General features: G+C 39.0%; 1 protein-coding gene across 1 annotated transcript in view; it reads right to left on the bottom strand.

Annotated features, from left to right (window-relative positions):
* Positions 1-9,565, bottom strand: part of DCUN1D1 (defective in cullin neddylation 1 domain containing 1) — a 33,188-nt gene extending 23,623 nt beyond the window's left edge. The window contains exon 1 of the mRNA XM_033131815.1: positions 9,429-9,565. Coding sequence (XP_032987706.1) covers positions 9,429-9,431 — 3 coding nt within the window. The 5' untranslated portion in view covers positions 9,432-9,565. The remainder of the gene's footprint in view (positions 1-9,428) is intronic.
* Positions 9,566-26,477: the final 16,912 nt, after the last annotated feature.

Here is a 26,477-nt window from a genome sequence, read left to right as displayed (position 1 = left end):
AGGATTGTTGCCTTTTGAAAAATGTCTCCTCAAGACTTATTCAATTACAATAAACTCACAGTGACAACAAATCCCAAGGAAGATACCTGTCTTATTGTAATATACTCTTTAACTGAAAAGAAACTACTTTGATTTCAACTTGCTATTAAAAACTGTTTTTTAAATTAGTATACCTTTCTCCTTTGAGAGATACAGTGTACTGACACATTTTAATCCTTCTCTGAAGAACAGGGAAGTAACTGAGGGTCACTATGATCATCAGTGACCACTCTATATCGTTGGACTAAGTGTTGGACATTAACCTAGAAGTACAGGCCACATCCTAAAAATTATTTTTTAATTAAATCTGACATAACTTCTTTTTTATAACTTTTTCCCATTCTCCTAACTGCTGTTAAAGACAGCAAAACAATCAGGATTATTTGGGGCTTTATCAGACAGTAGTAAATCCAGTGCACTGTTCCCTGAAACTTGAATCACTTTTGTTGATGAAAAGGAAGGAAAAACACAGCTTAAGTCAATTCTGTAAGCCAAAAAGCGCTGTTCGTTCTACTGACTTCCTGTCAGAGAGCAAGATATTAGAAAATTGGAGGAACAAAGATAAAAATCATCTTACCCACACAAACTAGTAACAAAATTATACAAGTAAATATTTAATCCCATGTTATATCTTATTTGAAAAAAGTATGTAATAAATGTCTATGTATATGAAAATATAAAATTTTAAGTGGTTTAAAATTCCAGTATACGAACAATATCAATTTAGTTTCAGAAGAAGGACCGCAGCTACCCATTTCCAATACCATAAAAGCTAATGAGTGATACCTGGCAGAGAACATTGGCTCCGGGTAGGCCAGGGAGCCAATACGCAACCCCATTCCTGCAAAGTCTGATTAAGTACCCTCCCCTTCTTGTGCTTATCATATACTCTCATCATCTCTCTGTCCATTCTCTCTGCCTAGAATAAATCTTAACACCTGTTTCCTACTAGGGAACATGCACTCAATTCTGTGGTCTCAAAGACTGTCCTAGAGCAAAGCTAGAGTAGATTACACAGAACTGCCCTCTTCGCAAGCCTGTTTAGGAGAACTACAACACCCCCAACCCCCTATCCCCAGGCCATATGGGGGTGCCAGGCAAGGTGTTTTGAGAGTATGGCACCAAAGGTTTAAATTTCTGTCAATTTAAGGAAGAGAAAAAGGATTTTTTTTTCTTCCTTAAATTGACAGAAATTTAAGGAAACATAGAATTATATTATAGGAGATGAGAGGATGGATAGAAAACTGAAGTGGAAACAAAAAAAGATGGACTTTCTGTATTTCTACTACAAACCCAGTGGGGATCTTCCTAAGAGCAAAAACATGTGACAACTACAAAGATTCAGCACTCAAATGTAGGATATGCCATTGACTTAAGACCTATGTAAAAGGAATTACAGTAGTCACTAAATAAATTTAGGCAATACAATCTGCAGCACTCACATGTGAAAACTACCCAGATACCATCAAATTTTCAAGGAAATTCACGTAAGTACGTAAAATGTATGAAATACAGAACGGATACGTATTCTGATTGTTTTTGATTTTAGCAGAATATGGGAAGAAGGGGGAGAAGAGGAGAGAGGAAGAGAGGGAGAAAAGGAAAGAAATGCTCTCTCATGTAATAGAAAGCCAATTATAATTGTACCAAAGTGAGAAATACTATCATAATTTGGAGAGTAAAAAGCACTTACTTGCTCATCTTTCCAAAATGAAAAATTTGGTTATCAATATATGTTATTTAATACTTAAATCTAGCACGTTCGCAATTTTTTTCATCCAAGAAATTTAAGAATCACATTTAAAATAATAGCTTATCTGGGGGGGAAAATCAGACAAAAACTTTGAATGTAGCCAAGTATCATATAAATAGTCGAGTATATTTTACCACTGAACTTACAAAATCTATTGTGATTGAAGAACAGGGACTCAGAAGGGCTCTCTAGTAATAACCATAAAGTTAAGAAATTCCTCATGTATTTCAATACCTCAAGAAAAACAATAAACATGGAAAATGATTTTCTAGTTAACTAAGTCCTAACACTTTCAAAATAGAAATAATTTTAATGAGTGATATTTTTAAAAGCAAAAAAATTAAGATCCATTTTATTATTATTCTGAATTATCTTCTCACCCTTGTTTCAAATTGTCTGAACTCTAAAACACCAAAACCTTTATATTTTTACCAAAGCCTTTTAATGTTCTTAAAGGAATTAATTTTCTAATTCAACTTTAATTATCTCAGGAGTTGATAAATATAGCTCATAAAAGGCAATGTTTTAAAAATCAAAACAATATAATGATCACCCATAATTCTCACTAAAAGCTCTGTGTGTTGATTCTCATGTGTTTACCATAGGATTAACAGTTTAACTTCATCTGAAATTTAGCACAGCTAGTTTAAGTCCAGAAAATCATACTTTCCATATATGATACACAGTATTCAGTAAAGTCAAATGTTACCAGTTTCCAAACCACTCATCTATAAAAGGCCTTCCCATAAATTATAGGTCTGAAGTCAAAAATGCAGCAAAAATCAATTCAACTAACGGAGACTACCTATTTCTAGAGAAGACTTTCACCTAGGAGCAAAGTTCTGCAAGAAAGCCATGCTAATAATTGCACAGGAATACCTAGGAATCCTATTCTCTTCTAACTGCACAGAGAGACAGGATATGGTTAGTGAAGAGTGCAGACTCTCAAGCCCGGCAGGATTTTAATTCTACCTGTGCCTCATAATTGCTGTATGACTTTGGGAAAATTATTTAATCTCTGCATGCTTCAATTTCTTCATCTGTAAACAGGGTGTGAAGGTTACATGAGTTAACTCAAGTTAAACTCTTAGCACTGTAACTATAGCAAGTATTCCTCACAAGTTCACCAAGCAAAGAAGAATACTCCACAGAAAAAAAGTTAATTTCATGTAAATGGTAAAGAAAAAATAATAATAACCATAATCAGAAAACTAGCAGCTAACATTTATTTGAGCTCCTACTGTGCCAACTATGTGCTAGGTATTTAATTACTAACAATTCTTCAAGGTGGTTATCATTGATTCCATTTTACCAATGAGGAAACCAAGCCTCAGAGCTCAATTTATCTACAGACAGACTTGTCCAAAAAGTAGCAGAGCCAGGAATGAAACCCTGGAGCCTAACTTCAAGGTATGGTCTTTATATTTATTCTACATTGTCATCAAGTGAAAGGACAAAAAAGGGCTAAAGTGCAACCACTGACTGACTATGTGTGCCCTGGGGTGAGGTGAACTGTGAGCAATATTTTTTCACATATTTTTATGGAAAAGTTAAATAATCAATTGACCTTTCACCTTTCAAATGTAAACAATGTGCATTCTGACTAAAAATTGCCCATTACACATTCCCTCAAGACCTAACTAAAAAGATTAATTTAGGGATGGAAACTTCCCTTTAGAGATTTTTGGGAGGGAGAAGAAGGGATAGGCTATTTTTAAGACAAGTAATTCAACAGGAAGAAAAATAAGTTTCTAGTCCTGTCAGTCTATTTTTTAAAAAAGATGGCCACAATCTATATTTTTAAATGTACAGAAGTGGCAAATTAGAGGGCACTGAAGATCAGGGTTTCCTTTTCTAACGAGTAGACTTTGGAACCCAGAGAAAATACAAATACATGTACAGGTTATGGCCAGAAAATATAAGTAAATGTGTACAACTTCAAATATTAAGCAAAACAAAACAAAAACCTTCCGTATTCTTTCAGATTAAAATCTGCAGTTTAGAATAATGATTTATGGTTAGGCCTGTGACTCTTATTCATCTGTAAACTTCCTGCACTCTGAATGACAGTTAAAATGAACTCTTCTTTAAAAGGCACTGTACTACTACTACCGAGTCAAATGTGGAAAAGTACACTACACTGTGTAATTACTTTACCCAATGATGTTTTATATAATGGTAATTCACCCAAAAAAATGTTTCAGAAAGTGTACTTGTAAGATCCAAACTGGTTTTGTATGTTTTTAAAGGACTTTCCTCATAGGTTGTAAAAAAGTATTCTGTTAATGGAAATTTAAAGGATTTTTCCTTCTCCCCACACTTAAAATTATTATTCAAAAGTTGACTAGTAACATAAATGGGATAAATTTTTTTATTTTGGTTTAGAGAAGACTGTTTTGACTATTAATATTATTTTTGCTAGTTCCTAATTATCTGCAATAGGATAGAAATAACCTCCTTAAAATACTTGTGTTCGCCATCATATTTCAATTGATTCTCCCAAACTTATTGCTTAAGCAGTAGTCAAGAGAGCTAATTTAAACTTGCTTCTCCTCTCCATACACGTTTTCTAAAGAAACCTCAAATTAACAAAGATTACTAAGGCAACTACAAAACAAAGAAAGAATTAAATGAGATTTTTAAGTTCCATAAAGAACTTATAATAATGACTAGATTAACATTCATGTGAGATTTGTTTCATAAAGAAAATAAATGATCCTTGAAAAATAAAATCTCCTAATTCTAAGATTTAATATCTACTCAAATCCTATATCCAGAAATATTAGAATCCTATGAATAATAAATAAGCACTCTAAATGTTAAATGAAATGAAAATATCCTAATATAACAAAAAGGAGTGGGCCTTGTACATCAACTTATCTGTTGCTGAACACTGTTCAGTGTTGAGGGATTCAGAAGTGTAACACAATAGAATTCTCTAGAAAACTCTTGATTCTCTCTTAAAAGTTTACAAAGCAAACAAGCAGCCTAATCACTCTCAGTGATTAGGTACTAATTTTATAATACGGGTTCAACAAAATGATGAAAGATGCTTTAGTGGCACTTTTTTCCCTTCTGTTTTTGCTTTTTTTTTAGGTGAGGGGTATGCACCTCAAGTGACTAGGTAAACTAGACAGTCAGCAGGTTATTCAAGAGCTTGTTTGTGTCCACAAAGCAACTGTATCCTATTTGGAACTATTTCTCTTCATCAAATGTCACGGCTAATACTATCACAACACATACTGAAACTTAAAAGGGGGCTTTCTCACAGATTTTCATTGTGCTTGACCCACCCTCAGGCCATAATCGAAATAGCCACTTGATTCAAATGAGTTCAGTTGTTTTAAAACTTAAAACCACCACCACCACAAAGAGCTACTTTTACTTTCAACTTTTTATCTATCTGTACCAAAAGTTTTCATTTTTCAATGACTTAAATGTTTAAATCAGATCATTTGATTATAAATGGAAACAATTATTCAGTATAGGGAAGAAACCAGGGTGAAACTAATCAAAAATTCCACACATACACTGAAAGGGTGCTTGCTGGGTTGTTTTTCTTTTTGGATGTTTGTTTTGTTTTGTTTTTAAAGATGAGGGGTAGATAAAGTATGTTAGCAGGGACCAGGCTTCTAATCCCTCCTCCGCCACATACTAGCGCTTTCCCTTGGTCAAATCATTTAGAACTGCTAAACCTCCATTTCCAGGAATGACATGAAGCCTGAATTCCTGAACAGGTGATGTGCATTATCAAGACCTTGGATTCCAAAGGATGCTGCTGGCTGGGAGACTATTATGAACAGAACACCTTTCAGGGCTCGCATCGGGTGTTTACCAGGGAATTACATTTCATTACTTTATGTTAAAAGGAGGTAGCAATATCTATCTCACAAATTGGAGTGGAGATTAAATAACAGTGGTAAATTGTCTGACTAGCAGACAATAGGTTCTCAATAAATGTGGATGTCCTCCTTTCTCCTCAGAGGCCCAGTTTTCTGCATATAGCCATTAAACTACATACAAACCACTAGAATATATTCAAAAGCACTCTATGAAAGGTTTTGTTGTGCTGTTTTGTGAAGTAGGAAAACTTGATGGTCAACTAGTTTTTATTGAATATTGGACAGTCATGTTAAACAATTCAAAACTGTACATAGAAGCTGCATGGTAAAGAAAATTATAACATGGGTTTTGTTGTCTTTAAAAACTGCTTTAAAAATTATCTATAATATTGCAATAGGGCACTATGGCACAGCAGAAACAAGATCATGTTACTCAGAATCCTTTAGTGGTTTCCCATTTCTTTTGGAATAAAAAGCCAATATCCTTACAATGCACACCCAGGCCCACCTCCACGCCTCTCCACACAGACCTCATCTGCTCCAATGCTCCTCTCCCCCATACAAACTACTCCAGCCACACTGGTCTCAACAGTCCTCAAACTGTCTCCCCATATTTCTGCGTGACTTACTCCATCTCCTAGTCTTCTCAAAATTCACGGCATCAGTGGTACAGACACCATTTTGCAACCCCACATTCACTGTGCCCCAGCATTCCCAAGTCCCCTCCCTAACACTGCTTTTCTTCCAGGACACTTAACACCTTCTAACATAGTAAGGAAGAAAAAGATATACTATGTTTATCATTTGTCTCTCCCTACTTAAGTGTAACTCTCAACAGAGCAGGGATTTTTTATCTTTCAGTGGAAAAAAATACACACACACACACACACACACACACACACAAACACACCCATATCCCCAGTGTCTAAAACAGTGTCTGGCACATAGTAGGCATTTAATAATTAATTACCAAAACAAATTAAGGCCCTCCTTTAATTTACTTATATATGTATGCAAAAGAATGTGAAACAAATTCTTAAGAGACAATCTTGAACAGGCCTACATTCAGCGGGACTTATAAACTCTGGTATTTATTCAAAATACAATCTTAAATTTCAAAGTGCACACATTTTTAAAAAAAACATTAAAAACATAGTAATTAACATTATTAATCATCCATTAATTTGAATTTTGATATTTAAAATATTCATTAACAATACTTAGGTTTTCCTCTGTTTAAATGAGTAATATATTTCATTTCAATCCAATTTTCAACCATTTCTCTAGATTTCATATAAGTTAAAAGATTACATGTACCACAAATACTGGGAGAAACAGTAAACAGGAGAAAACAGTTTCAGTTCTGCAACAAACAATTTTGCAACCTTGAACCTCAAAACCTCGTTGGTCCTCAATTTCTTCTTCTGTAAAAGGGAAAATTAGTAAATAAGATGATCTCTGAAGCCATTCAGGTCTAGAAATTCTATAATGCTGTGAATCTATAAAACTCTAGAGGTTACACAGTCTACACACTTCTCACATAGCTAATGAAAATCATTAGAGCCAACGTTTTTATAGCTGAATGGAACTTTAGAAATCATTAAATCCAACCCTGTCATCTTACAAATAAGAAACCCAGAAAATTTGTACACTTCTTAAAAGATTTTTCTGGAGTAACAGAATATTGTCTAGTTTTAGAGTTATTTTTGGTCTGTGTGTGCCAGGTAGGTTAACTGAACAATTTTGTTTCGTATACAAATTATTTCTGATTATCCCATCATTTAAGCTTGGTCAAGAATTGACAAAAATATGTGCTCTGATTGCAATGAGCGGCACTACACTACACACGCCAAAAAAATTACCCCAAAAATCATATCGAGAAACGAAAGGTAAATTTATAATGAAAAACTTCTTAACTGGACAATTTGTATGGCCTAACTTAAATTAAGGTCCATGGTGATTTAACAAGAAACTAACGAGCATACCAAGACAATTCTAGTGACATAATCTGAGTTCAGCCACAATATTTTTAAATTAGTAATATCTTGTCACTTCTGGTATAACTAGATGAGTTATGACTAAATTCCAAAACTGGCTAATTTAATACTAACAAAAGGATAGGCGCTTACAGGCTCCAATCCAAGCTGAACTCTCATCCGAACCACAAGGAAGCCTGAATTCCTGAACAGGTGATGCGCAGTATCAAGACCTTGGTTGGATTCCAAAGGATGCTGCTGACTGGGAGACTATTATGAACAGAACACCTTTCAGGGCTCTCATCGGGTGTTTACCAGGGAATTACAATTCATTACTTTCAGCTCGTCCCTACACGCCGAGAGTCTGGAAACTTTAGGAGTAATGTCTATGACCGTCAAAATACTTAAGAAGAAATTAGAAACTGGATGCCCTGGTGGACCTTTGAACACTGTCTTATCAATCCAAACATAACCTCTACTTTATGGCAAAGTTTTCTTACAAACGCAAACGGTCAATTTTTATGGAACTTAATCATAAAACATAAATCTTGAATATATGGCAAACTAAACCACATATCCCTACATGACACCAAAATTCTGCCAAGTTGGAGGCTGGGAGTAGGTAAGTGTCACTCGGCAGAAATATGACCAACTGAAAACAAAAGACATGGGGGCATTCCCTTAACGCACACACACACACACACCCTCCTCAAAGAGGCCTTTATGTTCCCTATGAGCAAACGGACAATATCATTTTTACTGTCTATTCATACAGTAACCTGCGTGGAATGCAACTCATGCTCAGACTATAAGGCCAACATCGCTTCTGAAAAACAAAAAGAGTCCAAAAGCGTCAGGTACGTAATTACCCAAATGTAAACATAACTTGACTACCACGTCAAGCCTTTAAGACCATTTTTTCCCCCAAACAAAAAAGGAAAGGGGAATAACTTGACAAACTGTTTTTTAAAAATCACAAATGGTCTTTAACCGGCGTAATAAAGCAATTACTCCTCCCACCCCAAGCAAATAAAATACGTGCTCGAAAGGCAGCAAGTCAGTTTCTCCTAATTTTATGAAATGAGAACAGGTTGCACTTCCGTACTCCCCCCTCATCCTCCCAGCTCAGCGGGCTCCCATGTTCTCAGTAGAGAAGTAAATATAACCTCCACCAACTGGCAAGTGAAACTCATTTTCCAAAAGCATGGGACGCATCGAGAAATGATGGAGCAACGAAAAGGGCTGATACCCCCCCTCCCCAAGCAAAACTGCCCGGAGACTTGAGGGGTGTTGGAGGCAGGAGCGGACGAAGGAGAAGAGCCCCGGGAAAGTGTCCCCCTCTACCGGGCCGGCGGCGGGGGAAGCCCCGGCTCCCGGGCGGGGGGAGGCTCCTCACCCGGAACCCCGGACCCCGGTCCCCGGCCAGACACAATGGAGCCGGCGAGGGCACCGGGCAGCAGCAGGGCCGTTGCCCCATCCCCTCCCCCCGCCCCAACGCCTCCCCCACCCGCACCCGACCCGGCGAGGGGCGCCAAAGGCCGCTCCCCGCGCCCCCAACTCCCCGGGGCTCCCGACTAGGCCCGGCTCCGCTCCGCCTCCTCGGCTCTCACGTAGCGGCGGCGCCCGGGCGGGAAGGGGCGAAGAAGGAAGGGAGAGGCGGGGAAGAGAGCCCGCCGGAGAGCGGGACGGAGGCCGCGGGCCGAGGCTCGGGGCAGCCGGGTCGCCGCGGGGCGGAGGGCGGCCGGGGCGGGGGTGCGCGGCGGCGCCGGCCCCCAGCCGGCGGGGCGGGCGGGCGGGAGGACGGCCGCAGTGCCTCACCATGTTGGTGTCCTCCAGGCCTCTCCCCTCCTCCTCCGGCTCCGCAGCGAATGGACGGCGGCGGCGGCGGCGGCTCCTCTCACGGGCTCGCCCGGCTCCCGCTCATGCGCAGTGCGGGGCGGCCCCGGCGCGGCCCGAGGAGGCAGCCCCGGGCCTCGGGGAGGCGGAGGGACGGGGGCGGCGGTGGGGAGCCCCGCGCGAGGGTTTCCCCGGGTGCTGGGGTCCCCCTGGGCGGGGGGCGGTAGACGCGGGCGGAGCAGGGGGCGACCCACGCCCTCCGCGCGCCGACATCCTCCCGCTGCGCCCGGCGGGCTCCGGCGGGGTGGGGGCCGGGGGACACCCACCTCCCCTTCCTACGCGCTCCTTCCGCTGTCAGACCGCCCCAGCCGTGTCTACACGGGCTCGAGTGGGGACGAGCGGTGGCCAATGACTTGAGCAGCTGTGTGCGACTGTAAGGTATAAGATTGAGGCGCTAGATCCATCCCAAACCACCCTCCCCATAAATACCAAAAAAAAAAGAAGAAAAAGAATCCTGTGAAAACACCACCCGGTGTTTTCTGCCCCGTACCCCACGTTCCAGGATCTGGACTGCAGTAGGTCCCCCTGGTAGACATAGCAGAGGAGACCTTGGTGTAGCCATGTGGAAGCTGTAATGCCCTGTGCTATGGCACAGACTCTTCCCCAGACCTCAATGTCCACGGGGAAACCAGTAGGATAGCCCTAGGGCTCCAGGGGAGAAGGACTGGCTATTGAAGGCCACATGCATGCAGCTAATGGTGGAACGTTCAGTATCAGCGCCACTGATGGCTTCTAAAGATTATCCACTCAGTTCAGCCTTCCTAGGATAAGTCTGGGGAAGTAATGAACAGTTTTTTCACTGAGGGTTGACCGGTGTCCGACCAGGCGGACAGTCCAGGCTTGATCTATTTATTCTTGATTCTAAGTCTGGTGAGGCTGAGGGTACCAGGATTCTGAGCTGGGGGGTCAAGTGGACAGGAGTACAGAAGCCTCTTTGGAGTGGTCCCTGCCCTTAAGAAACTGACTATCCAATTAGAGAGATGAGACACTTTCACAAGGAAGGAAGGGAATAAGAAAACAGTAATAAAGCAAACATCAGAAAATCACAAATAAGATTGAGCCAAAAGTTAGTATGTTTCAGAACAGAATCAACTTGACTGGGGATGTTACCATCCTCACCTATTATCACCAAGGTCACTAATACCCTTTTCCCCCCCACACAGACATTAGCTACCAGATCGGCCCTATAACTTAAGGACTTTGAAGTTCTTACTAAAGTAACAGAACTTCTTTGGCAACTTCTGGAGGGCCTTATAATGCTTTCTGGAGCCAGCCACATACCAGGAGCTACCAAGACTCAACAAAGACCGATCCCTGGCCAACACAGACCATTAATCCATTTTTTCCACCAACCTTTAGTGGGCACATACGGTGTTTCCCCGAAAATAAGACCTAACTGGAAAGTAAGCCCTAGCATGATTTTTCAGAATGACATCCCCTGAACATAAGCCTTAATGCGTCTTTTGGAGCAAAAATTAATATAAGACCCGGTCTTATTTTCGGGGAAACGATACTAATGTGCAAAGCTCCTTGCTGGGCTCTGGGAAATCAGCTGAGAGAGAAGGTCAGATCTGTCTCATGCAGCGAGCCTTACACTGGACCACATCCATGGGTGTTCTCCAGGAATTTACTTAGCGTCTGACCTAAGATAGTAACTAATATCTAGGGTCTTGAAGAAGATTCGCTCTCTTTCACACTGTTATATTTCACTAAGGTAATAGCTCATGGTTTTCTTAAGCTTTTGCCTAATTGCCATGTACAAGCGGACAGTTCTTCGTTATTCTACTTGACATCTCCTGCACTTGAACACTTTCTCAAGTTTCCTGTCCATCATTTTTCACGATCCACTTTCTTCCACCTATCCTCCTCCTTCTGTGACCACTCTTCTTTCCTGGCTCAGCAATCTTTGGTTCTTAAAAGTTGGGCTGTCCAGAACCATCACTGAATCTCTTCCTGTATACAACCCTGTGTCAGACTGCCACTCACGTTCCCACAATGTCAACTACTACTTCTATCCAGAGGAGTCCTAAATCTTGACTTTCAGCTCTTGCGTGGCTGGTCTAAACAGTAAATTTGGTCATTCCAGAGGCCCGTCAATGTCGACAAATCCAAAACCTTATCCCCCAGACCTACTTTTCCTCCTGTCTTTTTACCAAACCATCCAAACTAGAAATCTGAGTCATCCACAACTCCCTCTACCCAATCCCCCTTAATCTAATCGATCATCAAGACTATCAATTTTACCTCCTAAATAACTTTGAATCTGTACTCTACCCATCCCTCAGCCAAGCGTTTATCATAACTCTTCTCATCAGTAGCTTCTTAATTAACCTTCTGGCCTCTCCTCTTCCCCCACTGTTCCAGAAGTGTTTTTCAATACTACAAATCTGAATCTGTTCCTTAAAATTCTCCAGCGACTCCATAAACATGAACCTATAAGGCTCTCTCCCCATAATCTGTTCACTCACCTTGCCATTTCCCACTTCCTTCCTTCCATATGTGAGTTTTAAAAATCCAAGCCTGCCTACTCATTCATGTCTCCTTGCTTTCTTTCATTCTGCTCTCCCTGGCAAACTAGCTAACACTGACTGAGGGCTCTCCATGTACTATGCCTTGTTTTAAACCCATGATACATACTAACTCACATAATTCTCACTTCAGCCCTGTGAGCTATGCCCAGTGACTATGCCCATTCTACAGAGGAAGAAAATAAGCACAGGAGGTAAAATAACATGCTTACATTTCCTCGGATGGTATGTAGTAGAGCTGGGACTTAAATCCAGACAGTATGGCTACAGAGTCCATTCTCTTAACTACCACACTGTATTTCCTACCAAAACCTCACGCTCAACTCAAAGACCATCTGCTCTGTGATTGTCTCCTGACCTCATCCCTGGATTCCAGGAGTGAGGTATGTTTCTCCTGCACTTCTGTGACACTTGTATATAACTTCTGTTATACTTACGACATCGCACGATAATCATTTGCCTACATAACCACCTCCCCTGCCAGACTGTGCACTGCTCCAGTCCAGAGACCCAATTGCACACATCTATGAGTTTTCACAGTCAATGCCTACCATAAATGGCATGTATGTGCTATATGGTAATAGTTGGATAAATTGAAAGAAGATACCTAACTGATGTTTGTCAATCTGCCTTAAGACTGTGCCTATCTTGTTTGATATTGTAATGGAATGTCTGTCCTCCTTGGCAGATGTATGGTATTTATACCACATGTTCAGATGGTAACTGTAGTAGCAACTGTACCCATTACTGCACTTCCAAGCTACAGTACTGACTGTGAAATGGAGAATTATTACTCAGTCTTCGTTACTGAGTGTGAGAAACATATTGTTAAAATTGTCCTGATTATTTTTAAAATAGGAAAGCCCTGAAGATAAAACATAAATTACAAGAGTTGATTAACTAAAGAATATCCATTAACATGTTCATAATACTTTATTGTCATGTCTTTTCAGATATTTAAGTTAAGGCTTTGAGGTTGTTTTAAGTACAGAATTTGTAAAGATTAGTTTTTATAGTGACAATCTTGATACGATAATAAGAAATAAGATGGACACAACCGTAATTGAAAAATAAAATAAAGAAAAAAGATGAAAACATCTAGCTGAAATCCACTATTCTCATTCTCCCTCTGTATATATTAGGTTGGTGCAAAAGTAATTGTGGTTTTTGCAATTGTTTTTAACCTTCTAAACTGCAATTACTTTTGCAACAACCTAATAGATCGATAGATATGTAGATATATGTACATACATGTGTATATATATATATACTCATGTGTACAAATGTAAATGTACAGAGAAAGCACATATACACATGTATATTCATTGTACACCTCTAGCTACATAGACAAATTAGAGTATTTGTAGATAGCGTAATTTTTCAAGGTAAAACAGGCAACTATTTAAAAACAATTGTTGCCTCAGATCCTTAAAAATTCATGTTAAGCTAAATATATTCACTGACAAAATTGTTGCAATTCTATTTAAGGAAACATGTTTTAAAAAAAAATACAAGAACTCCATACTTTAAAAATCTGTCTTTTAGCAAAGAGAAAGAGCAAGAGTAATCTGAAAAGACAGATTGCTAACATTTCTGATAGTTCATCTAGCTAAAATTAAGCCTGCAGAGTAACTGTGTACACACAGTCACAGTTCAAAGGCACTAGTCAGGGATGCACAGCCACCACCTTCCCACACTTAACTTGGGTAAACTCAATTTTGCCCAGCATTTACATAAATCTGCTTATTGAATTCAAGCTTGCCTGTTTATAAATATGTAAGAATAAAATTTTTTAAAGGGGGAAGCAGATGGGTTTAGGCTTCAGGGACAAGGATGTGCCCTACTGTGGCTGCAGGAAGTCTAATGTGAGAGCCATAGTCCCAAATTAATGCCAAACTCACCAGAATAGGGGAAGAAGTGGAAGGCTTTTTGCTCTCCCCTCCCTGACAAGCGTTCCCAGTGAAGCCAAAGAAATGACTGACTGCCTGGGACTTTTTCCCCCACATTCTGAACCCTTTGAAGAGGAATCCTTAATCAGGACAAAGGGATAAACTTCAAGGACTGTCCCTAGGAAACTGGGCACCATTGTCCTCTTCGTACAAAAGGACCGACTAAAGCAGTCCAGTGGGTCACCTTCTAAATAGGAAAATGGGAATATTCACCAGAGCCAGTCTGTCACCTCAAGGTACGTGTGGGTCTGTTGATTTTAGCTGCTGCACACTCATGTTAGAGGAATGGACTTACAGTAACAGCTGAGACTGGAGGGCCAGTGATGGAAAATTATCCAAAACCATCATTGATGATGTCACAATGTCCCATTGTCCTAAGGTGTCCATCCTGGGCCTCCCTTCCTAGTCCAGCTTGGTCCCTCCTACATAACACTGTGGCTCAGCCCAGGTGTGTGTCTTGGACAGCTCTGGCCAGTTGCGAAGAGTGAATTCATTGAAATTGTAGTGGCTGAATCAGTTCTACAAGTAGTACAGTAGATGACTCACTGGTACTCTAGAATCCGGGGTGTTTGTCCCTGGATGCTTATGGTATCCTCACCAAGGCATTTTCCACTGGGAATGACAGGAAATGCTGGTATTGAATCAACACCTTGCTTTCCTGTCTTCATACAGTGGGTAGAGCATAAGGTGTACAGATTTATCTGGGACTCAGTATTCTCAGTTACAAAATGAGAAGATTGGGTTGCACTGTAATGAGTTTCTATGAAACCCTCAGTTTGTTTGATTCCTCCCTGGTAGACTAGTATGAGCTGTCCTCAAAGATCAGGAAAGGATAGCTTATCTTATTCATTCACTCATTCATTCATTGCTAAGTGTATGAAGCACCTAAGCTACCACTGTCTGACAAATACAATGCAAGCCACAAATGTGAGACATATGTGAAACTTAAATCTTTATAGTATGACATTTCAAAAAGAAAAGGCTCTACTTGTTTTTAATATTTGACCTGAGACATCCAAAATATCAGCATTTCAACATGTACACAATAAAATATTGAGATATCTTACATTCTTTTTTTCATAGTAAGTCTTTGAAATCTGATGTGCATTTTACACTTAACGTACATCTTAATTTGGACTAGTCACATTTCAAGTGTTCACTTGCTACACATGGTAATGGCTACTATACTGGCCAGCACAGGCTGAGGCTGTGGCTTGTCTGGAGTAGATGCTCAACAAATGGGAGTATTAAGTATTCTTACTTCCGGAAAATAAATGAAAACCAAGGTAAACCTGAAATATCTATACATAACCAATGGTAAGCACAAAAATATTTAGCATTTGGGAAGCAAACATAGTTCAATTGGAGAAAAAATATATCTGAGACAAATATTTTCAGTGTAAATAGCAAAGTAGGAAAATGACCTGTACAGATTTATGTCTACCAAGCACCAAACATTTGCCTGACCCTGAACATGACTTTCTATTAAGTGTGATTTCTGCACAAAAGTTTTTATAATCAAAATAGCAGAATCAAAGCAGCCGAATCAAAATAAGACATATAAAACACTGAAACACATTTCACAAGTGCTGTAGAGTTCTGAGGAGTTTTTTACAGGACTATCCAGTAAAGAAGTAAATGCCATTTTCTCAATTTCCTTCAAGATATGTCTCCCTTTTCAAAGAAATTGTTTGGGATGGGTGAAGAGACGAGAGTTTAGTGAAAGGGAAGTTTTCTGTGCAAATATTGTAAAACTTTTAAAAAGTTAATACCAGGGTCAGTTTAGCCTATATCACTGTGAAAGAGAAAAACAAAAATAAGAAAATACTAATATTATGAGATTATCATTTTGAGATTAAATACAGAAAGAAGTCAATGAAGGACTCTAAAGACAAAGCCCAAATGGGTTAATCTGTTGTAGGAAACCAGGGCGAACCCCTCAGGACATTTGGGAAAGGAGATCATTAGGCAAAATTCTTTAGAGAGAAAATGTGACATGACCACTCTTAATTGCACAAAAGTAAAAGAACGGAAAATGTTGTGACTATAGATCACCACTTTGAAATAAACTAATGAATTTTAGAGAATTTGAAGAGGTTTCTTGATTTTGTTGACAGCCTGACCTGGAAGAAGGGTGCGTGGGATGGGGGTTGAATGGAGAGGAAGGTCCAGGGTCAGGCCAGACAGGTGAGCTCTGGGGTGGCGGTGACGGCACCATTGGCAGATCAGGTCTGGCTGGAAAGAACAGCCAGTGGGAGGGGTCAGGAGAGAGGAAGGGATTATTTTCATTCCTGATCAGTAGGATATAGTCCTACAGAGTAACAACATAGCTGTGAAATGTGTAAGAGAACACCTCGCTGGGATGGGCACACGTGACAGGGCAACATACCTTGGGTGAGTGTATGGCTCAGGGCCCAGGTGCTTAGTCCTCCACTCCAGAGCCAGGTGTTTTGTTTGGTTGGTTGACTTTGTTGCTGAGAAGGGTCTCAGATTTGATTCCAATCCTTCAGATGGGTGAGTTCGCAAAAGCAATAATGAATAGTAATAAGTCAGTTATGAAGTCACTGCAGTTGACATTTTTTTTTCATGCAATGTTATCTTTACATTATTTGAAGTTCAGATCCCTTGTTATTTTCCTTTTACACTTGTATTCTTTTAATATAAGTTATAAACTGAGGACTATCATCGGCTTTGAAACTTCTGAAATAGGCCTATGGAATTACATGAAAGAGTCATGGATGAGACAACTATGTTCTGGTTAGGTTATCTCCATATGACTGGGCAAATCAGATCTGTCTTTTTTGAGCCTCAATTCCTCTCACTGGCAATTTTTGAATAGATAAACTTTTGGTTTGCTTCCAACTTCAAATCTGAGCTCTCCTCAAAATTCCAGGAAGTATCATTGGTCTCATTCAGGCATCTATTTCAACATTCATTGTACACTTGTCAATGAATACATGTGAGCCACAGTAGGAAGTAGTAGGGAGACAATGAAAGAACCAAATTGTCCCTGCATCCCTGCCCACCCACCGCAGGAACTCAGGATCAGGCAATGTGGAAACTACAGGAGGTGGGAAAAGGGCCTTGGAGAAGGTTGTACAAGCACTGCCTCTGGGAAGCCCAGCAGGACTGTGGGCAGAGGGAAGGCTGGGTGGAGCAGGACAACGTGAGCTTCGAGTTACCTGGATCTGTGCTTGAACCAGACGCTACCATGTATTATAACAGTGATGTTGGCATATTGCTTAACATGAACCCCAGTTCTTTCATCTGTAAAATACCTACCTCAGAGTATTATGTGAAGAGTAAAGAAAAAAGAATATATAACGCTAGTGATAGTCGCTTGGTATGTTATGGTTGCTCATTCTAGAAGAGGTGACATATGATGGATTTCTAACGAATACTACAGTCTCACTGTCCTTAAGGTCAGTTCACTCTTATCACTTCTGGCTCAAAAAAAAAGAAAGGAAGGAAGGAAGGAAAGGAAGGAGGGAAGGAAGGAAGGAAGGAAGGAAGGAAGGGAGGGAGGGAGGGAGGGAGGAAAGAGAGAGAGAGAGAGAGAGAGAGAGAGAGAGAGAGAGAGAGAGAGAGAAAAGAAAGAAAGAAATTCCACGTACTTATTGTCTGTATCATCCAAACTCTTTAGCTTGAGTTTCAGAAGCTCCATACTTTGGAAACAACTTATGATGGCTTGGAATACACCTGACCTACATTTTCCTGAATTTGCTTTCTTGTTTGTTTCCCATTAGGCTGGGCCACCAGGAAGACTTCTGAGAGAGTTGGAGGGCAGAAGGGAAGCAGCGGGCGTTTTACGGCTCACACACATTTTGGCTGATCTGCTGATTCACCTCATTGGCATGAAGCAGCAACGAAGCCTACAACTTCTCTCCTTTCCCCTGGATCCTCCTTCAGCCTCTCCAACTCCAGAGCCAGATGTTTGGGTTCAGCTCTGTGACATAGGACCCTTGCTTCTGCGGAATGGCCTTGACACCAAGGTCAGAGAGGAACAAGAACTGACACCGCGTTCAGTCCATCCTTGTGGGACTCCAGCTCATCCTGTGGCTCTCAGCCTTCTCTTGATCGCCCCCACTTTGCACTCATCATCCCTTCCTGACTGGCTACACTGTAGACTTCAAGTTCCAACATTAGACATGGAGAAAACAGCCTTATAGAGAATGCACACCAGCTTTCACAATTGTGCAAGGCCGATTCCCTGTAACGACAGAGAGATAGATGATAGATCCATTGGTTCTGCTCCTCTGTCAGGAACGCCCATGTCCCCATCTCCCCCTCTACTTCCGTAGGCCACAGGCACCCTCTTCTTTCAACACTCAGTTTTCCATGAAGCTGCCCCAGCCCTTAGCGCTGGAAGTGTATGACACACACACAGACACACACACACACACAGTTGTGCAGCCCAAGCAGTTGAACTAGTTGAAATCCCTGGTTGAAATCCCTAGAGCATGTGGCTCATTTTGCCTCACATCTTAGCTATTTCTGCCCATATCATTTTTCCTCTATTAACTACCAGACGGTATGTTCTCCAAGGGCAGGGACCATGTGTCATACATTTTTGGGTCTCCTAGAGTATTTTCTATAGGCCTAGGACTCTGTGCAATGAACTGAATTGAACTGGACCAAAGCGTCAAGGGGAGAAGAGAGTGTTGGTAAGGAGATGAAGGACTTCAAAATCAACCACTTTTTAAAATTTTACCTGGTGAGTGCACATCTACAGGTCAGCCTCAGGATTCCTCTTCTCTCCAGCAACAGCCAGGGACATCAGTTTTATAGCAAGAAAACCAGAAAGAAAAGAATGTAAGAGAGCATATACTCCTAAAATTATTTACTAGTTCATGCAATTTGATGTGTAATAATGCCTATCAATGAGAAGGGGAAAATGTCATCGGCAAGAATATCCATTTTTTTTTTTTTTTTTGCTACCAAGTCTCTTTTAGAGGAGCCTTAATGATATAATTTAATGAGTAGAGCTATTACCCCAACTACCATTTGCAAGGTAGTAATATGGATCACAGACCATTTTCAATATGTAAAAAAAGTCTTTACAGTAATGGTTTAGCTAAAGAAAAAGAGCATTCTACTGCCAACAGATTGAAATTCTTTCATTTTACTTGGGACTATTTTAGTTCAGGGTGGTAATACACATTACTCCAAGTTCATTCTCAGCCCTATCTGTTCTTTGATTACTTAAAAACAAATGGAGAAATTACTTGATGACTTCTTAATAAATACATGCAGTTTGTTAGGGAAAAAATTGTTTTAACACCAAAAGTCCCTGTTGATAGAAATAAGTAAGGAGAATCTAAAAGGGTAAAGAGGCTGGGAACCACTAAACGAGATATTAATATATATTAGAATATATAGATATTAGAAACTGAGCCTTCAAAATATTAAAAATTTACTCCCTTCTCATTGATGGGAGCATTATGTATAGTATGAATTTAAAATCAAATAATCCAATGAAGGAAGGGCAACAATTTCAACACAGACAGAATACAACAAAAGAAGTGGTTTCTGAGAATATTCCAGTTTTATACTATCAATTTCAATATTAATTCAAAACAATTCAAATCAAAAGGAACTGAATCATTTCACCTTAACTGAAAACTGCAGAAAGTTAAGCTTTTATTTTGTAATTTTCCATTTGGCTTATTAGAAAAGTTTTTATTTTGGATTTTTTTGTACTCTATGGGTTAATTCAACCCAATGCCAAGGAAGGCAGGAATTGAGATGATGGCAGGTGTAACTAGTTATAACAGATAGAATATATAAGAGAAGAGCCAATTGGTTTCCACATTGTGGTTTCAATTAGAGCTTAGAATGAATAAACTCATCCAAGAGATTCAGGATTCCACTGGCCCTGAGGAAATTCATAAGATGAATCATTTCTGTTTTATTCCCAAATAAACATAGATTTTAAAGTTCATGCAGGAGTCGAGTAATCACAGTTTCTCACTAACAAAGCTTCTGTGTCAACATCTCCCTTCCAGGTAGACGCCTCTAAGTAACGCAGGGCAGACAGATACTGAGACCCCATCACAGGAGTCTTGTAGGCCCAGTGGAAAGGACAGGCAGGCAGTCTAGTGACATGAAGGTAGAGAAAGTGTTAAATGGTATGTAGTGGATCATTGAGATTCCAGTCATATTTAGTGCTTTAATTTCACAATTGAAAGAAGACTAAATAAGATATAATGATTTTTTATTATAAAAGTTTTCAAATATAGGAGGCCCTTCGTATCTGTGGGTTCAACCAAACATGGATCAAAATACTTGGAAAAAAGTGTTACATTGTTGCTGACTGTGTACTATGTAGTTAGGTCTATGATGGTTGCATCTGTAGTGAACATAAACAGACTTTTTTTCTTGTCATTATTCCCTAAAAAATACAGTATAATAACTATTTACATGGCAATTACATTGTACCAGGTGCTATAAGTAACTTAGAGATGATTTAAATTATACAGGAGGATGTATGTAGGTTACATGCAAAGACTCCACCATTTTATATAAGAGGCTAGAACATCTTCAGATTTTGCTATCTTCAGGGGTCCTGGAACCAATCCCCCACAAATACAAAGGGACTGTTGTGAATACAAAAGTACATCAAATGGTATAATTAGCTTCCATGTATCCATCACCCAACTTCTACAATTACCAACTTAAGGCTGGCCTTGTCTCATCTATATACCCTCTTCATTCCCATGGCCTGCATAATTTTGATGCAAATCTCAGATATTATAACATTTCATTTGTATGTGTTTCAGTATCTCTAAAAGAAGGGGCCTTCAGAGAAAAAAACATCCAAAATACCACTAACTCATTTAAAAAATTAACAATAATTCCTTAATATCTTCAAGTATCCAGTTTGTGTTTGTATTTACTTGGAGTGTCTTCTACATTTTTTAAGAACTTAAACTTTACTTAGAAAGTTAATTGAGTCAGGTTTATTTTCTTGATTTCCTATGAAATTATAAACTACTTGAGCAGAGGGACGATGTTTTGTTTATGCCTGCCTCTGAGTGCTCTGCCAATACTTATGCCCAGAATTCATGGGAAAGGTCATTAATTAAATGTATAATAAAAGAGCTCTTTAAGACTTTTGTTGTAACTATATTCACAAATCAGAAAAAAAATCATCATACTACCTGTCCAGATTTTTTGGTACAAAAAATAGGGACACTTTTGATCCTCAATCTTGAATTAAATTGGAATGAAAATGTCATATATGGCATAATCAGACAATTGCAAATCTGAAACATGTGGCTACTAAAAATCTCTCTTGACAGCTATCATAATTTCTGACAACCAGAGAAATGGATTCTCCAGGGAGTGACCTACTCTGTCAGTTTGGGCACAATATCCACGATCACCAAAGAAAAGTAAGAGACAATCCCTGATAGGAGAAAGATACATGCTATGAATTTTAATACAAAAATTGAAATTTTATCTTGGAGTAAATCGAGGTAAATAGTTTTGAATATCTATGCATGAGGGATTTTCCCTTTTTGTACCATCTCCCCCGTACCCTCTTTCCCACTGCTATCCCGATTCTAGTTCTTTTTTAGAGTGACAAATGAAACACATGAGTTTCTAGAAAAAAAAATGGTGAGGTATGTATCCTTGGTGAGATATGGCATATGACACTAATATGAAGAAAACTATATACACTAAAATGTTAAGTGCTATATTCTTTTATAATAGCAAAAATTAAAAATAATCTGGAAAAAAAATAATCTGAATGTCCAAGAATCAGAGAATGGTTATATAAATTACATTCTATCCATTTCCTGGGAATAGGAAAGGATTAATTACTCAGTTTTTAAAATTAGAATTATGAAGACCATGTAGCAACATGGAAAATGTTTATGTGTTAAGTAAAAACAATCAGGATTGAAACTTTATCCACACTATGATTTTAACTATGTAAAAAGTATGCCTATAAATAAAAGGTTGAAAGGAAGTACAATATAATAATATAATAATAGTGATTATGTTAGTGTAGTGAAATTAAGCATGATTTTTAGAACATTATAATGTATGTCTGGCCTTTAGTAGATGCTAACTAATTTCTTTTTGTTTTCCCATTTCTTCTACTTAACATTCTTTAAAATTGTATGGTTGTAAATTAAACATCTTTAAAGCTAAAAACAATAGAACTTTGGTTAAAGATATTAGATTTCAATGTTTTCTTCTTTTTAAAGTCTGTATCCAGCATATACATACATATACATACATATATATGCTGGATACAGACTTTAAAAAGAAGCAAGGCCCATGAATCACCTCTCTGACTAGTCCCTCCAGGGTAGAGTTGCTAACAGAAGGCTAGCCTGGTAAATACACAGAATATTTACAACGCATCTGAATAGTTTGCCAACATTTAAAAATCAAGAGATTTCATGCAAAAAGTGAGCTTTCTGTCTTCTTTTTAGCAGTTGGAAGGTGTGACCATTCTGGGCCCACATTCCCACCTGGTGGGGATATGAAGGGCAAACCCAAACCATTATATATATTTATATTTTTAGTTTATATATAAAACAATAGTGAAAGAATAAGATTAACTTTTAAAACATGGAGGAATAAAATAAAATATAATTCTTCTATTGTTGTCATTAAACTTTACTTATCCTTTTACTTAAATATTAAATAGCAAATACTATAATGTATTTAATAACACAATACCTAGCAGGGGTCCTTACACATTTAGGCCTTTGAAATATATTGGCTGAATAGATGTGATATCATTCATTCATTTATTTGTTCATTAAACAAACATTTGTTGACGACCTACCTCACCCAGTGAAATCAGTATTTTTGCTGACTTATAAAAGGGCCAAATGATTTTCTAAATTATTAAATTTAACTTGTGTACATAAAGGTGCAAAAAACATAAGTGCATAGCTTATCAAATTGTTGTACGATGAACCTCCATGTAACCAACCTTCCCACCCAGGTCACAGAATAGAATACCCCAGCACCCCAGAGCACCAACACCTCAGGTGCATCCTAACTCCTGCCTGCACCCCAGAGGTCACCAGGACAGAGGCCGAGGTGGTCGGATACTCTGGCAGTTCCAGGACCCTGGTTTGTGTGGGCCTTCCCAGAGCATTTGCTTTTTGTAAAATCTGCAAAAGAAAACACTTTTCCACATGCGGTTAAGACCTCTTTGAACTCTCATAGCTAATTTTGTATTCATAATTTCATATTCTTTTTCTTAAATAGTGCCCCCCACCACCCCTGAACTGTATGAGTTTCAGGAGCACAAAATCTGGATCTGCCCCTAGACCCACTATAATTACTGTGAGGTAGTCTTTGCTTCCAGATGGATCACACAATGTGAAACTGTTCATTTTCCATTTAAAAATGTTCCAGGATGTCCATGGGCTCTAACTCTCAAGTCGCTACTTAGAGAGAAGAATGGACTGGCCTTCACAGAAGAATGGTAAATGGTTTGGGTTTGCACTTCACACAAGTGGACCACCAGAGCTGGGGACAGACTCAGCATTGCGTTTGCTGCTTTATGAGACAGCGACACAAAGAGCTGGAGCAAGGCCTGTGAATCACCTCTCTGACTAGTCCCTCCAGGGTAGAGTTGCTAACAGAAGGCTAGCCTGGTAAATACACAAAATATTTACAACGCATCTGAATAGTTTGCCAACATTTAAAAATCGAGAGATTTCACGCAAAAAGTGAGCTTTCTGACTTCTTTTTAGCAGTTGGAAGGTGTGACCATTCTGGGCCCACATTCCCACCTGCCAGGCACTGGCTATGGGGGCTCAGGAGCAGCTCCTTTCAGAGGCCAGCCTCCTCCTTGAACCCGTTACCTCACCTATGGGTGTTACCTGAGTTTTGGTTCCTTTAGGCATTTGCAAGCTCTGCTCTAACCTATTACCTTGTATTAATACAAAATGGTTTCTTCGGTGATTTTTACAAATTAAATTTAAAGATAACAAGGAACAAGTTCCCCAAAATACTCCAAGATGACTTTCTTGCCAATATTTCCTGAACTCTGTACAAAGGTGTTAGTAGGGTACCACCCCAAATGGAGTTAAACTATCTAAATGTACACAAAATGAATTAAATTAGAAATGTGCAAAGGTTCATCTCAAATGAAATAGCTTCCCAATGAGAAGCAGTGAGAAGCAGCTAAGCCTAATTATAGATCTCAATTTTAGTGTGTATCAAAAATCTCACCTGGAGACCTTGTTACCCACAGATTGTTGGGCCCATCCCCAGAGTTTCTGATCGGTAGACCTAAGGTGGAGCTGAGAACTTGCACTCATTTCTAAGAGGGTTCCAGGTATTGATCGCCCTTACTGTCAGCCCTGGAGTACTTTTTGAGAATCACTGAGCCATGCTACTCAACATGTGGTCTCCAGGCTAGCCGCCCCTGGCCTTATTTGGAATGGAGAATTTCTGGCCCTTTCTGGAATCAGGATCTGCAGGTGGTTTGTGGACATATTACATTTTGAGATGCACTGGACTAACTCGTCTTTCCCAGATCTTGCTGGGGAAAAAAAAAAATCACTTGGGGCATTTGTTAAATATGCAGAATTCCCAGCCTTTGCCTTAGAAATTCTTATTCAGAGATCTATTTTTTCAAGCATTCTAGGTGATTCTTATCATCAGGAAATGTTAGGGGAAATAGGCTAATTGTGGTAGTAAAAAGAAAGAATTTGTTAATAAAATGGGGATTAGCAAGTGAAACAGAAAAATGGCAAGTCCTGGGGGAGACAATTGATAGATAGCATTTCTTCAACAATTTGGGGCTTTGTAGCTGCAAAGGTACGCATTCCTTTCCTACAGAAATATGCATCAAATTGGCAATTCCTCTATCATGCATCAAACTCTTTTTATCCCTGCTGCTCAGGAAAACTGGTCCTTCTAATTTGGCTTCCATGTGCTTTTCACACCAGGAGAAACACACCACTTAAATCAATGTAAGTATTCTGATTTGAGTAATCAGTACATTTCTCACTGTGAATCAAGAAATCATCATTAAGGTTTTCACATATTTTTCTGTGGGTTCTATAGGTGTTGACATATTTTTCTGTGGGATCAAACCACTTTTGTTTTAATAACAAAATCAAATTTCTGGGCATGTATATTATTGTATTTGAGGAAAGGACAAATAAAGTTTCCTTATATGTAGATTTCACTAAGTAGTTTTTAAATTTTTATACATTCATTTAAGCAAGTCAGAATTTTTTTGAAAGAATTACATTAGCAAATAATAAAAGTATGCAAAATATACAAGAAATAAAACATCTAATAAAACAAGAATTGATGATGTAGAAATTGTAAATTAATAAAAGCATTCAGTTTTTATAAGTGAAATAATGGCTTTAGTGAGTGAGTCACATCTTTTCCCTTAATCTAGCTCCACAACCCTCCAGGAGGAAAGAGCAATTTTACCCTTCTGCTTAAAAGACCTAAAGTGTCATTGAATCCACCAACTCTACATTTTTTCCAAATATCAGATATTTCCAAAGTCCTTTCACAAAATGCAAATCTCTGAGAATTGGACCTTGTTGCCTGCTGCTCTATCCATCCACCACCCAAACCCACAAACTTCATCTGGGAAATTAACAAACTCCTTGTCAATGTTGAGACATGGTATTTCTATTAAGGTTTTCAGTGAATAACCTATTCTAAATGAAGCAATCAGAGGATCAGTTTGTCTGGAGGACGTGTTAACGCTAACACCCATCCTGAATAGAACGATTTTTATTTCCAACATTCAATCTCACCTTAAGTTGCACTGAGTTTTTAAAGTCGACTGGTTTGGTCAAACAAGCTTGGGGGCCATGGAGAGCTCCAGTTGGAGATCTGAAAGAATAAGAAAATACCCAGATAAGGAGGGAATGTTTTCAGAAAATAGATAAGAGGGGAACATGAGTTCTGGATGAATAAAATTGCCTTTTTCCCTCTCCCTGGCTACTTTAAGAGACAGCATTATATAGTTAGAAAGCAGAGAATTTTGAAATAAAAAGTCCTGGTTTCAGTTTTGATCCCAATAACTATGAACAGGATTATTGTGTGCAAGTTACTCTCATAATCTCAATTTCCTCAAGTTTGTATTAGGGTAATACTGGTGATATCTCCCACAGTACATAAATAAATTGGTGATAAAATGTCAGTACATCATAAACTGCTTTATAAATGTGAGTTGTTACTGTGGGCACACGAACAATACCTTCCAATATAGGTAATTTTATCTTAATTTTTCAATAATTCATTATTAGTCTTCGACCCAGCCATTCACTTCTAGAAATTTATCCAGATATAATTGCATACATGCAAAATGAGATATTTTCAAGTTGCTCACTCAAGCGTTTTTTGATAATAGCAAAATTTTGAAAGCAATCTAAATGTCCACCAGTATGGGTCTGGTTGAATAAATTATATCCATTTAGTGGAACAAAGGGAATATCATACAGCTGTGAAACAGAATGAGGAAATTATAGATTGCTATGGAA

Source organism: Rhinolophus ferrumequinum, chromosome 2 (assembly GCF_004115265.2).
Source record: "Rhinolophus ferrumequinum isolate MPI-CBG mRhiFer1 chromosome 2, mRhiFer1_v1.p, whole genome shotgun sequence".
In the NCBI taxonomy this organism is placed as follows: domain Eukaryota; kingdom Metazoa; phylum Chordata; class Mammalia; order Chiroptera; family Rhinolophidae; genus Rhinolophus; species Rhinolophus ferrumequinum.
This window is presented reverse-complemented; position numbering and strand designations above follow the sequence as displayed.